This window comes from Bubalus kerabau, chromosome 4, assembly GCF_029407905.1.
Source record: "Bubalus kerabau isolate K-KA32 ecotype Philippines breed swamp buffalo chromosome 4, PCC_UOA_SB_1v2, whole genome shotgun sequence".
Taxonomy (NCBI): Eukaryota; Metazoa; Chordata; class Mammalia; order Artiodactyla; family Bovidae; genus Bubalus; species Bubalus kerabau.
Window position 1 is genome coordinate 38,218,734 of NC_073627.1, and position 13,033 is coordinate 38,231,766.

At 47.4% G+C, this 13,033-nt stretch overlaps 2 protein-coding genes across 3 annotated transcripts; one reads left to right on the forward strand and one right to left on the reverse strand.

The window, feature by feature from the left end:
• Positions 1-258: 258 nt before the first annotated feature.
• On the forward strand, positions 259-7,159 carry RPAIN (RPA interacting protein). 2 transcript variants are annotated; one of them, XM_055576809.1, is made up of 7 exons: positions 295-451; positions 1,591-1,761; positions 3,190-3,250; positions 5,199-5,310; positions 5,456-5,519; positions 6,605-6,745; positions 7,008-7,159. In XM_055576809.1, the coding sequence occupies exons 1-7, from the start codon at positions 371-373 to the stop codon at positions 7,035-7,037; spliced, it is 660 nt and encodes a 219-aa protein (XP_055432784.1). In that variant the 5' UTR covers positions 295-370; the 3' UTR covers positions 7,038-7,159. The 2 variants fall into 2 exon arrangements, 1 of the variants encoding a protein (XP_055432784.1); XR_008713103.1 differs by lacking the exon at positions 7,008-7,159 and having other exon boundaries at positions 259-451; positions 5,199-5,361; positions 6,605-6,677.
• A 61-nt stretch (positions 7,160-7,220) lies between these two features.
• Positions 7,221-12,716, reverse strand: C1QBP (complement C1q binding protein). Its single transcript, XM_055576807.1, has 6 exons — positions 12,377-12,716; positions 11,600-11,750; positions 9,308-9,404; positions 8,083-8,178; positions 7,728-7,847; positions 7,221-7,616 (listed from the first exon to the last, which is right to left on the reverse strand). The coding sequence occupies exons 1-6, from the start codon at positions 12,597-12,599 to the stop codon at positions 7,467-7,469; spliced, it is 837 nt and encodes a 278-aa protein (XP_055432782.1). The 5' UTR covers positions 12,600-12,716; the 3' UTR covers positions 7,221-7,466.
• Positions 12,717-13,033: the final 317 nt, after the last annotated feature.

Consider the following 13,033-nt stretch of genomic DNA (forward strand, 5'->3'; position numbering starts at 1 on the left):
AGCTTTTGCGTTACGGGAAATCTAGTACGGGACGGGAAGGGGGTGAAAACTGAGATCTGCGTATCTAATTGCTTATTGGACATCTCCACCTGGATAAAGCTAGACATCTAAAAACTTCCCTCAAAAAATAAAATCTTCCTTCAAGACTTACCTCCTTCAATCTAGGTTGGATAGACTTCACAAATGTCACTACTTCAGTCCCCCACCCTGGGGTTGCCCAAATCCGTCTCCGTGTGGGACCCGCCGATAGGAAAACGTTTCCCAGAATTCCCCGGGACCTGGCACGGTCGGAACCCAGGAACTACAACTCCCAGGATTCTGTGCCCCGTTGGGGGTGGGGCTTTCTGGCGACTACTCCCGCGAAAACGAGATGGCAGAGAGGCCGGGGTCTCGGCACCGCTCGCTGTATAAACTGATGGGCTCGCCGCCTTGGAAAGAGGCTTTCAGGCAGGTGAGTGTGAGATTTGGGAAGCCTTGGCCAGGTTGTCGTCACTCCCCTAGTCCGTCCCAGGAACCGCTCTCCTCCGTAACTTCCCTCCGCCCGGCCGGGTGAAGCAAGAGTCGGTGCAGGTGGATCTCCTGCCTGTAGGTCCGACCCCGGCCACCGCCCGGACACTTCCTGGAGCTTCTGGACCCTTGGGTGTGGGACTAGCCTGGACCGGCCCGGTCCCAGGAAGCCTTCGTTTTGGACTCGTGTGTTTTCAGTGTGAAATGTGGCCGTGACTGCACCTCTACACCCGCTATTGTCGGGTCGGTGGTCACCAGAGAGGCACCTTGTATACTCACCGCAATCTAGAGAGGCATTATGTCTATTCCAAAGAGGAATAGAATAATTAGATAGTATTTTTTATTCCGGAAGTCATTTCTCATTCCATTCCAAACGGTTTCTTCTGTGCCTCTGTTACTAAGTCTAGCAGAATTGTAGCTTACAGTCAGCACTGACCTATCCTGAACTCAGTCTGGTTCCTGTAAATGCTGTCGCCTGTCTTTCCTGGAATTTAATTTAGTGGATATATCCCACTAAAATAATCTGATGCTAGAAATGACTGTTGACAGCAGGATTTCTCAACCTTGGCTGTCCACAATTTGAAGAAGATAGTTCTTCATTGTGGAGTGGGGGGCAGTTCTGGGATTGTACAGTGTTTAACAGCTTCCCTGGCTTCTACAACTAAAGCTGTGACAACCAAAAATGTCTCCAGGCATCGCCATGTGGCCGCTAGGGGAAAAGATTGCCTGAAGCTGAGTAACTGTTTAGGAAGGTGACTACCAGAGCCATATCTAGAGTAGCAAAAATTTGGAAGCAACCTGTCTTGATAGCACAGTGGATGTTGCGCTAATATCATCAACCATTCAGAAGGCTGGCATTGAAGATAGACTGCGAAGTATGTTGATCTGGAAATACATGACCCAAGGATTGTAATTGCACCCTTTGACATATGGGTAAGGATTGGAGAGGAAAGTGCCAAAATAACAATAGTTAGGGTTAGAGTTTAAATTGTGTGTCTATAAATTTCCTTTAGTGTTTTAACAACTAATCTGAGGGTTTTTTTTTTTTTTTTTTCCCTCTCTCATCTTTCTCCTCTTTCCAAGGGATGCCTGGAGAGAATGAGAAACAGCCGGGACAGGCTCCTGAGCAAATACCGCCAGGCTGGAGGCAGTATGTCAGGAGGCGCTCAGAACACCCTTCTAGTGCAGGAGGTGATGGAAGAAGAGTGGAATGCTTTGCAGTCAGTGGAGAGCTGGCCACAGGCCTGGGCTCAGGTTAGGCTGGATATGTTCCTTTAGCACCAAGAATGGCAGTGTCCTCTCTTCCTGTCTCCCCAACTTCTCTAAACCCAGTCACCCTCCAGCCCCCAATCAGGACTCAAATGGCCTCTGACCCAAGTTCTTCTCCCTTTAACATTAGACTCTTCTAGATCAATTGATGGTCCATAAATTCTAGACTCTCAACCTGCTGCATCATTGCATCATCAGTTCAGTTCAGTTGGTCGGTTGTGTCCGACTCTTTGTGACCCCATGGACTGCAGCACACCTGTCTTCTCTGGCCATCACCAACTCCTGGAACTTGCTCAAACCCATGTCCATTGAGTCGGTGATGCCATCCAACCATTTCATCCTTTGTCGCCCCCTTCTCCTCCTGCCTTCAATCTTTCCCAGCACTAGGGTCTTTTCCAATGAGTCAGTTCTTCGCATCATAATCACTTACAAAACTCAACAGAGAGAAATTTCACTCCATGGCTCCACCCCTGGAACATTTGGTTCAGTAGGCCTGAGCTAGTGATCTCTCTTTTTAAAAAAGGTCTCCAGGAACTTTCTGATTCTAATCTCAGCCAGGGTTGGGAACTGGGTGTGGATGGGAAACCATTTACCATGCATCAGGAAAAGCACTGGATTGGAGCTCGGTAGTTCTGGAATTCTTTTTTTTTTTTTAATATTTATTTGGCTGTGCTGGGTCTAAGCTGCAGCACACGGGATCTTCGGTCTTTCTTGCAGCATGCAAGGTCTTTTAGGTGCAGCATGTGGGATTTAGTTCCCTGATCAGGGATGGAACCTGGGCCCCCTGTGTTGGGAGCGCAGAGTCTTAGCCACTGGACCACCAGGGAAGTCTCAGTAGTTCTGGAATTCTGATCCTGGTTTTGCTATTGCTTCTTAATTCTGCCTCTTTGAGCTTTAGTTTTCACATTTGTAGAATTGATAATGTTGTCAGTACTGTGAGGACAGTATAAGAAACATGTGGGAAACTGCTCTGAAAACATCAAGGCTCTCTGTAATAAACAGGCATGATTTGGTGCCTGCTATGTGTTTGAGTTACATAATCACAATTAGTGTTTACAGTAACCCTCTTGGGTGGGTTTTATGTCCACGTTACAGAGGCCCAAAATGAAGCTGACGGTGATTAGAAACTTTCTAGTGGTCACACAGCTTTTTGGCAGAACCACACACTTAGCTGCTACCCTACACTGCCTCCTGCAACTTTGGTGCCGTTGTTTTGTCCCTGGCTGGGTGAATCATCTGTGGTTGCTTTCTCAGCATGGCCACGTTACTGCACTGTCTGCACGTTCTACAGAAGGACTGGGTTGATTTCTTCAGTTGAATCTGGGTTTTTCAAGCCAGTCTCCAAGTGTGAATCACGTGGGTCTTGTCAGTTGATTGTAACTTCAAACCTCTGATGACCCCTTTCTCTTGCAGTTGGAGGAGCCGATGGACCTGGCTGTGCTGGAGGAAATCCAACAGGAGCTGATTGATCAAGGTGACGTCTAGGAATAGTTCTTCCTGCCTGTATCTCTAACTGCTCTAATGCTGACCTCATTTCTAAACAGAATGTTTTTGATTCCTTTGTTTCCATCTTTAGTCAAGTGTTCAGGGGTCTCTTGTTCTTACTCTAAAGTCTTGGCTGTACTTGGCTGTCCCAGTAACAAGAGAGTCTTCAGTTGTCAGGCCTTGTGCTCAGACCTCTCCTTCTACTGTTCTGTCCTTCAGTTCAGTTCAGTCACTCAGTCGTGTCCGACTCTTTGTGACCCCATGAATCGCAGCACGCCAGGCCTCCCTGTCCATCACCAGCTCCCAGAGTTCACTCAGACTCACGTCCATCAAGTCCGTGATGCCATCCAGCCATCTCATCCTCTGTCGTCCCCTTCTCCTCCTGCCCCCAATCTGTCCTTATGATGCCCCTATGAGGTAGTATGAGGAGACAGTGGTATCTTACAGGCTGCATAGCCGGTGGTGGAGTTGGAAAGTAAAATTGATTTTGTGAATCTGGTTCCTGTGTCTATTCAACCCAACAGTACTTTTCTGTTAGTAGATTAATAGTAACCTTGTCCCAACAGGAGAGTGCATGATCAGGCCTCTTGTGCTGCCTAACTTCAGTACCTTCTCTCCCATCTGTTCCGTACTGACTCCTCAGGGTCTTGTGACCGTTCCCTTCCTGTAGCATCAGAGAGCCACAGAATGCTTAATTTAGTATCTCATATAACTAAGTCATTTATTTCACACAGGCCTGTCTTGACGAGGCTCAGTTTTTGTCATCTGTTAAAGAGATAACAGACTGCCTCTAGTTTATTTGTAGGCTTAAATAACATGTGTTGAAGACTTAGAGCAGTGCCTGGTATATAAGAAGGCTTGCGATAAATAATTGCTATTATCTTGAGGATGCAAGAGCATGAACTCTTGGCCCAGACGGCTAAAATTCACTTCTCAGCTTTACCACTTTAACTTGTGTGGCGCTGGGCTCTCCTTGTGCCTCAGTTTCTTCATCTTTAAAATAACTTATAGTGAAGATTAATATATATGTAAAGGACTTAACATAGCATTTGACACATAATAAGTGCTATGCGAGTGTTAGCTGTTATGATTGCTGTGTTGACCCCAGTTAAACTGTAGATTCCTTGATTTTTTTATTTTCTCTTTACCCTCACCTGCAAAACCTATCTTGGTGAAAGGAAGGACTCACTAAATATTTCTTTTGGGGTGTATTTAATTTAAAAATCTGAAGTGATAAGAATTTGCTGTGTTCTGCCTTACTCAGTCATAAGGAACCCTCTGGAATTGGGGTTGGCAAACTTTCCCTTAGGAGCCAGATTGTAATGTTTAGCCTGTTGCTACTACTCAGTTCTGCTGTTGTAGTGGGAGAACCATTATAGCCCATTCATCAACCAAAGGAGAATGGCTGTTCCATTATAACTTTAAAAATGGAAGGTGGGCAGGATATGGCCTGTGGTCTGCTGAGCCCTACTCTTAAGTCTAGACGGTGAGCTCATCAGAAGCAGGGACCAGCCTTTTTCATCTTTGTATTTACCTAGGCCTCCCGAGTACTAGGCCTTTTACATATCTGCTGAGTGGATGAACACACACATTCTGAACAATACGGACTGAGTCTAGGGACACTGGCGAACAGATGGCTTAGACTTATCCAGGTGGGCCTGGCATCAGAAACACGTGCCTGTCAGCTTTCTTCAGCTGCCTGACACTTTTTAAGCTCCACTCCTGTGGCCTCATCACTTCAAAAGGAAGCAGACAGACAGGAGGGGAAGGATCCAGTAAGATGAGGCCTGACATAGCAGTGAATATCTAGCGATCGTAGTGTGGTTTTACCCTCATATTTCTCTTGTGTGGATGAAGCCTTTGAAAGTACATCCTCTATCACTGGGGACAGGGCGCCCAGGTGATGCAGTGACACTCCACTCTACTCTGCCTTGCAGAACAGTCCATCATCAGTGAGTACGAGAAGAGCTTGCAGTTTGACGAACAGTGTCTCAGTGTCATGCTTGCTGAGTGGGAAGCAAACCCCCTCATCTGTCCCGTGTGTACAAAGTAAGAGTTTTCACCTTTTCAGCACTGTTCGTTCCCACCCCCCACTCCAAGGTGAGTGGAACTTCCCCCAAATCTGTGGTCTGGGAATGTGGGGGGATACGGGTCTGCTAGCTGTGATGCTCTGGGATCCCAATTCTGCTTCCAGGTACAACCTGAGGATAGCAGGCGGACTGGTCGTGTGTCAGTGTGGCCTGTACATCCAGTCTCATGTGAGTGTTCCTCACACAGGTCTTGTGTTACCTCTTCCCACACGTACCTACTTTCTTAAACAACTCCAGTAGTGTGCACAGCTTGTCCCAGTCTCACGTCCAGTTCACACACTGGTAGCTTGAAATTGGTCGCAGTGGCAATACGAGACACCATGGAATTGGCAAGCTCCATAAATCAGGGTCTTCCCGGCCCCTTTCCCCAAGCCATTTGTGAGGCACTTACCTCTAGGAAGAGAGCGTGGTTTAGAACTGGAAACTCTTGTATCTGATATGCCATAAAAACTGTCCATATCTGAAGACAAAGCTGCATTCAGAATTTAAGTGTCAGTAATCTTCAAATATAGGAGTCCTCTAATCTGATATGATGTTGACCAAAAGTTTGCCAGTTGATTAAAGTGGTGAATTATACAAATGACACACTTGATAGTAAGTTTCAAATATACATGTTTACTTGCCAGTCCTTGAGGGAGACTCTGTTGACTGGAGAGCTGAGGTTGTTTTTTATAAAATTCTCTTAGTCTTATGTTTCCAGTTGTTTCTATAAAGCATCGAGAAGCTGTGTACACTTTAGGATTTTCCCTCCCCATCTTTTACTTTTACCTAATTCAATAGCTTTTTTTTTAAAAAGCATCTTTTTGTTTCCTAAACATTCCACTTACTATCACAAAAACAAAACTTTGTTTTCTTATTTCATTGGTTTATATAGTATGTAATTAAATCGCTCAGTTACAGTAGCAAGTTCAGTAGCAGATCTGGGAGCTTGCTGGTTCTGGGTAAGCATACACTTGGCTGGTAGAGGCAGAAACACAGGGAGGTTCCGGAGTCTCAGCTGAGTGTTCCTGGCGCGATGAGCAGCAGTTAAGTGTTTTACGGCAGGAGCAGAAGAGCACTGGTTCGTTTGGAGAGGCGGCTAGATGGACATTTAAAGAGATCCTCTTAGCACAGTTATAGCGTTTTTAAGGGTCCAAGGAATCAAGGCATCACAGGGAGCCAGTTGTGGATTGGTGTGAGGAGCTGCAGTTTTTCAACCTGTTGACTATGAGGCTAGTAAGATTAGGTTATAGTTTAACTTGTCTATTTTTCAGTCTCCGGAGGTGACAGAGCAAAAGCTTCGCGCCTGTTTAGAAGACAGTGTGAATGAGCACAGTGCACATTGTCCCCACACGCCAGAATTTTCAGTCACTGAGGGGACAGAGGAGAAGTCATGTCTTCTCATGAGCTGTCTGGTAAGCCTCCCACGGGAGCCAGTAGTTGAGAGTGGGTCAGCAGTTGGTTTTATTCCCTCCCTGGTAGAAAAGAGGAACTTAGTTGCATAGAAAAGTGATGTCATTTCAGTTAAAAGGCCAACCATCTCCTGAAGGGGGGAAGGACAGCAGTCACCCAGGTCGTGGAAGGAGCAGCTGAAGTGTCACTACTATTGATGACTTGTAACCATATGCTGAGACTAGCTTTGTGACTGGAATAACTCTTTTTTCTACTTAAATCCAGGCTTGTGATACTTGGGCTGTGATCCTCTAGAGTTGGTCCCAGTCTTGATGCATGATCTACTGTGTTGGAAGAAAGTCCCATCTTGAGAAGTGGCCTTGTAAATACAAACCTTTTATTTATAACTTATTTAATATTAAAACATTTCAGACTTTCCTCTGTTTCATGTTTTGTAATGCAGGTTGAAAGGGAGGGTATAGAATTAGAAAAGACAAATCACCTTGGAGATTTTATTGTCCATCATTATGTTATACAAAAATCCAGAAATAAAGGGTTTGTAGAGGATAAATGAATGGTAAATAAGAGACAACAGAAATAAGTTAAAAGTGAATCATTTTCCATGATATTGGGATTAAAAAAAAAAACCATTTCAAAGCATGTGGGTCTGGCTTCAGAGTTAGGTTTTGTTCACTGGCCAAAGCCTGCCATAAAATTAAGGTGTTCAGCACCTTGCTGCCTGCTCTACTTGCTTTTGACAAAACCTTTGAGGTCTTCAAGGAAAGAAATGTACTCCTGGTGCTCCAGGGCTGTGCTGAGCTCCACCAATTCATCAGCAAAAGTGTTGTCCACCCCTCGGTCCGCAAGGAAATCCATTAGGTGGTCGTATAAGCCCTAGAAGGAGGATCATTTACTAGTTAAAAAGACCCCTAAGACACTTACTCCGATGCTTCTTTGTCCCTCCTTGGATTAGGTAGGCCCCTCCCCACCTGATCTAGCACTCACCCAATCCAGGGAATCTGTGTTGAGTGTGTAATTTGTGTCCTTCCAGTCAGACTCGCCGGTGGCCTGAAAACTCACTTCCTTGATGGAGAAAATGTCACTCTGGTCATCCTCTTGTCCAATCTGAAGAGAGACAGTATTTGGGGAAACAGGTTTTCCAGGACAAGCCAGACTCAGGCAAAGAAAAGGAATTATTTACAGCTTGAAACTCAGATTTTAACCTTGTTCTCTCACCTCCCACTAATCTTCCCAGCTTTGCTGTTCTAAGCCAGAAAATGATAATATCAGCTGGATGGAGCCAGGAAAGCCCCCTGGAGGCCTCCCCCACCCAGGGCTGCCAGCTCTCCACCCTACACACCTCATCTTCCGGATAGTGGCAGTCCAGCACAAGGGCCTTGCTGCTGCCATCCTTTGTAACTTCGACCACAAAATTGGGAGTGGATGTCAGTTCAGGCTGGGGAAACAAGAACAAGTCAGTAAATGTGTTTTTTGGCAGGGGTCTGGACTAAAGGTCTCAATTCAGGGGTCTGACGGCCACTGCTATTACGATATTACTTAGCCACTTGCAAGTCTTACACTATGCTAAGAGGTTCCCAAATAAGAAGCCTAGGATCTTTTAACACAGTATTACAGCCACATAATCCAGTTGTTCAGAGACTGGGCCAAACGCATCCTGTCATTCCTTTCTAGAGTTATGGACTGTGTTTTAGAGGCAGAGTATCATAATTTAGTACAGCCTTTCACTTCTATTAGCACCCTGCTTGTTTAAAGAACATACAAGGTTCAGAATTAGGAACTCAGCTCTAGCCCCACCTAGGGTGCCAGTTAATTTTCCTGGGTCAGTTTCTACATCTGTACAAAGCTGGCTCAAAGCTCCAAAACCCCTTTCCAGATGTTTCAGGATCTTCATTACAGCCCAGGACCAAAGGCTGATGTCTCTGACTAAATCCCAGAGGCCCTCCCTTTGAGGGTAAGGCAGCCAACCTCAGGGAGGAGGAGGGTTGGGGTGGGGGTGCTCTTTGTCAGGGGGGCTAGGCCAGCACTCCAGGGAGCTGAGCTGGGTCATGAGACAATACCATGCCCAACCAGCCAGAAAGTCTGGGGACCTGTGGCCCTCATACTGGCTGGTTTCTAGGCCAGGCACAAAGCTTCCTAAAATGTTCGAGGACTAAGCACCATCCAGGTCCAACCAAGAAGGGCAGCAACTTAAGGAGAGGCCTTGCCAAAGTCTCTGATGCCCCTGGCTGGTGTTTATTACCAGCCCGGGACATGTATTCCTCATGTGGAACACTCCAAATGATTTATCTCCTGATCATGAGAAGGGTTAAGACAGTTTAAATTCCTTCCTGTTAGGTGAACACAGGCCTAACGCTTAAGCCCACAGAAAACAGTTCATTAACACTTGGCCCCCGGGAAAGAAAAGTGGCCACACAGTTCTGGTGTTCTGCAAGTAAAGGCCCAAGGATGGCTGCCTTTGCCTTCTCTCCTGGCGTTAGAGTTTAAACAAAACAAAAACCAATGCTCCTTCCCTAAGCCTGTCAGAAATAGGTGGGTACAGGCTGGTTACAGTGTTAGAAACTTACCTCCTGCTCCTCAGCCTTCTGCCCTTGGGAGGGTTCTTCCTCCTCACCACTGAAAGCAGGTGGGATGCTATTGTTAATGTTGAAAGTGACAGTGATCCTAGAAAGGCAACCAAAGAAAGCACAATGAAGACGTCTTTTTAACTGAGTAGCTGACTAAGTACTAAGGCTTGCTACAGTTAAAAATGCTGTTGAAACAATGTATCTCAGCCAGCTTTACATCTGATTGCCTGCATCCCACCCACAGTTGGATTCAGCAGGTCTGAAGTGGGCCTACTCTATGTTGGCTGCTGGAAGTCAATTAGGCACTGTTTCCTCAGCCAAATACAGTTGTGTGTGGGCTGCTTCTGCCATCAGGCCACTATCTGGGGCTCTCTGTCAACCTTATGGCCACAGTCAGCTGACACCGCCACCCTTGTCTTTCCAGGGCACCTTCCAGTGGTGGTGAGCAGCTGAGAAGCTGTGGGCATGGGCTAGAAGCCTCCTCTAAAAAAACAAATGTACTTGGCTGCACAGGGTCTTGGTTGCGAGGTGTGCATGACCATTGCTATGTGTGGGATCGCTCAGTTGCTGCATGCGAGATCTTAGTTCCCTGGGATTGAACCCAGGTTCCCTGCGCTGGGAGCAGACACTTTGACCACCACAAAGTTCCAAAAGCCTCCTGTAAAAAAATAAAATGTACTTGGCTGGGCTGGGTCTTGGTTGCAAGGTGCGTGTGACTTCTGTTGCTATGTGTGATATTTTAGTTCCCTGATCAGGGATTGAACCCAGGTCCCCTGCACTGGGAGAGGAGAGTTTTAACCACTGGACCACCACAAAGTCCCAGGAGCCTCCTTTAAAAATCATCCTCCATTAGAAGAAAATCTGCCTGAGAGGAAGAGAAGGAGCACTGGAGGGCTGTGGCATCAGCTGAGGATGGAGAGTAGCCCTGGCCCCAGGAAGGGGAGGCCTCGCTAAGGACACCACATAGGGGAGTTCTCTGGGGGGCCAGTGCTTAGGACTCGGTGTATTCACTGCCTTGGCCTGGGTTTGATCCCTGGTCGGGGAACTAAGATTCCCACAAGCAGTGTGGCAAAAAAAAAAAAAAAAGAATATGCTGCTGGACAGTTTTATTCTTCAGAGCAGATGTGGGAAGTTTAATAAATGACAAAGCGGGCACAAACACCACCTAATGACAATTTTAACTTCACCTGACATACCATATTCCAAAATTTGAATTGAAAATTGAGTGACACTTGGAACGAGCACTGCTAGGTTGCAGACAACGCTGCCCTCTGAAGCCACGATAACTGGTGCCTTGCCAGATAGAGGTTTGATGTACAGGCACAAAATCTGTCTAAGTTGTGACACTGTGGACCAAACTGACCCCTGGACAGAGAAATGCAGTTATGTTCAGCAGCCCATTATAATGGTCCCAAATCGCCTATGACTTAGCCTAGGAGAGTGGTTTGGGTCACGTCACAGACTATGCAATTGACCTATGAGGGGGAAAACGCTACACTACTAGGCAAAACCACCTGCCTGCTACTTCACAGCACATGGAAACTTCAAAGCGGATCGTGGATTTCAAACAGCTTAAGCAGGTCAAAAGCTTCCCTCTTTTCTAATGAAAAACTATACTGCAACCCCACCCTGTTAATTATCTTGCTTTCTCAACTGTAAACAGAACGGGAGGGCGGGGGCTTTTAGAGCCTGAGTGTAGAGCCAGCAGAGTAAATCCGATTCTGTTGGCACCGCAGGAATCTCTGATTTGCATGCCTAAGTTGTGGGCAAGGCACAGCCTCACTCACTAGTAAGGGCTCAGTGACTGCTGCCTCTACTGGTCCAGAAGACTCCCAGTGTCTTGGCTTCAGGGCTACTGGGGTGATGTTCAGTCACTCTGTCGTGTCTGACTCTTTGCAACCCCATGGACTATACCCTGCCAGGCTCCTCTGTCCATTGGATTTTCCAGTCAAGAATACTGGAGTGGGTTGCCATTTCGTTCTCCAGGGGATCTTCATGACCCAGGGATCAGACTCACGCCTCCTACGTTGGCAGGTGGGTTCTGGACCGCCAAGCCCCTGGGGAACCCCGCTACTAGCTTACTGTCTCCTTGTCAAGCACCACAACACATTACTGTGCAGTGAATGAGTGAAAAGGAGCCTAAGAAGTTATCCAAATGAATCCTACCATCTCTGGGAAACCAGGAGTCGCTCAAGCACCTGTCTTAACTAAAGGTTGCTGTGGATACCTCACAGCAGGTCCTGCAGGTTTATGGATGTGGTTCCCTGGGATCCATAGGCCCCTGGTACTTACTTTTCTCCAGCAACTTTCCGCACTAATTTGGCTTCCGTCCCATTCACTTCCAGTTCCCAGCCTCCTGACATTTTGGGGAGAGACTTATATTTCTGTATCTTCTTTTCCTCCTTGATCTCATCGCTGAGGAAGTCAACGAAAGCTTTGTCTCCTACAATGGAAATAAGTTACAGAAAGAGCCAATTAGTCTAAAACGGAAAATGACCCCGTTACTACAAGCAGAGACCAGGACTTAGTCTGTTTTTTAGTCTGTTCTTCTATTATTAATGGTGGCTCTGTGGACTTAGCCCAACTCATATCCATTAAGCCTCAATTCCTTCATCTGTAAAAATGTAAGCTATCAGTGGGAAGCTGAGCATGGATTCTAGGAAAGTGATCCCCAATAATGAACTTCTCACCACGTTTCAAAATAAAGCAAAAAAAAAAAAAAAAAAAAAATTGCCACTACCCTTTCACTTGCCAAGAAACCTCACCACGCTACATCTAACTGCGACCTTAGGCTTTCGCAAAGCTCCATTTTCGAGAGACTGAGGTAAAGCCGGCCTCCAGGACTTTACAGTATCTCTCCTCGCAAAGTCAAACAGGGGTGGGGGAGGACGGGAAATGTTATTAAGCGTGGGTTTAACTAGCAGGTCGACCATCACTGGGAGAATTTTCCGGACCTCAGGAGCGGCTCCGGACTGTCCATTCAGGTGGTCTACACCTCCCAGCCCCTGACAGCCCGCCCCACCTGGGCCCCCGCCCCTCACGCCCCCGGTCCACGTGCATGAGTCTCACCTTCGGTGTGCAGTCCGCTACAGCCGCAGCCGCAAGCGCAGGGCCCCCGAGGCTTCAGGAGGCCGGGCAGCTGCACCGACCCCGCACGCACGCTGAGCAGCCCGAAGGGCCGGGCGCATGGCCGGGACGCGGGCTGCAGCAGCGGCAGGGAGGGCGCGGCGGCGCGGAGACCAGCGACGGCAGTACCCAGGACGCGGGGCACGCAGCGCAGCAGCTGGAACATTTTGGCAGCGGAGGCGGCGGCGAACACGTGCAGATTCGAAATACAACTCTCGCTTAGAAGGACAACTCCTTCTCGCTGCGCCCCCTAGATCTGGCACCGCCGCCGGAAGTCCCGCCCTGCGGCCGGGAAGTGCTTCCGCGCCGCCGCCTTGCAGACCAGAAGGCACAGTGGGCAGGACCCTGCCCTCTGCTGGTGGCCTCCGGTGTAGCCTCCCAGGGAGGCTTGGAATCTGATTCCTAAACTTATTTAGTTCCTTGAATCTTCAGGAACTAAAGTTTAGGAATCCTGAAATGCGAAGTCAAGTGGGCCTTAGGAAGCATCACTACGAACAAAGCTAGTGGAGGGGATGGAATTCCAGTTGAGCTATTTTAAATCCTGAAAGATGATGCTATGAAAGTGCTACACTCAATATGCCAGCAAATTTGGAAAACTCA

Bases quoted from the DNA above. Each gene is read 5' to 3' on its own strand.
- RPAIN (XM_055576809.1), top strand. From the start codon at position 371: ATGGCAGAGAGGCCGGGGTCTCGGCACCGCTCGCTGTATAAACTGATG. The intron at 452-1,590 runs GTGAGTGTGAGA...CCTCTTTCCAAG, and splicing joins GGAAAGAGGCTTTCAGGCAG to GGATGCCTGGAGAGAATGAG. The intron at 5,520-6,604 runs GTGAGTGTTCCT...TCTATTTTTCAG, and splicing joins GCCTGTACATCCAGTCTCAT to TCTCCGGAGGTGACAGAGCA.
- C1QBP (XM_055576807.1), bottom strand. From the start codon at position 12,599: ATGTTCCAGCTGCTGCGCTGCGTGCCCCGCGTCCTGGGTACTGCCGTC. The intron at 11,751-12,376 runs GTGAGACTCATG...TTTCCATTGTAG, and splicing joins TAGCGGACTGCACACCGAAG to GAGACAAAGCTTTCGTTGAC. The intron at 7,617-7,727 runs GTGAGTGCTAGA...TCCTCCTTCTAG, and splicing joins ACACAGATTCCCTGGATTGG to GGCTTATACGACCACCTAAT.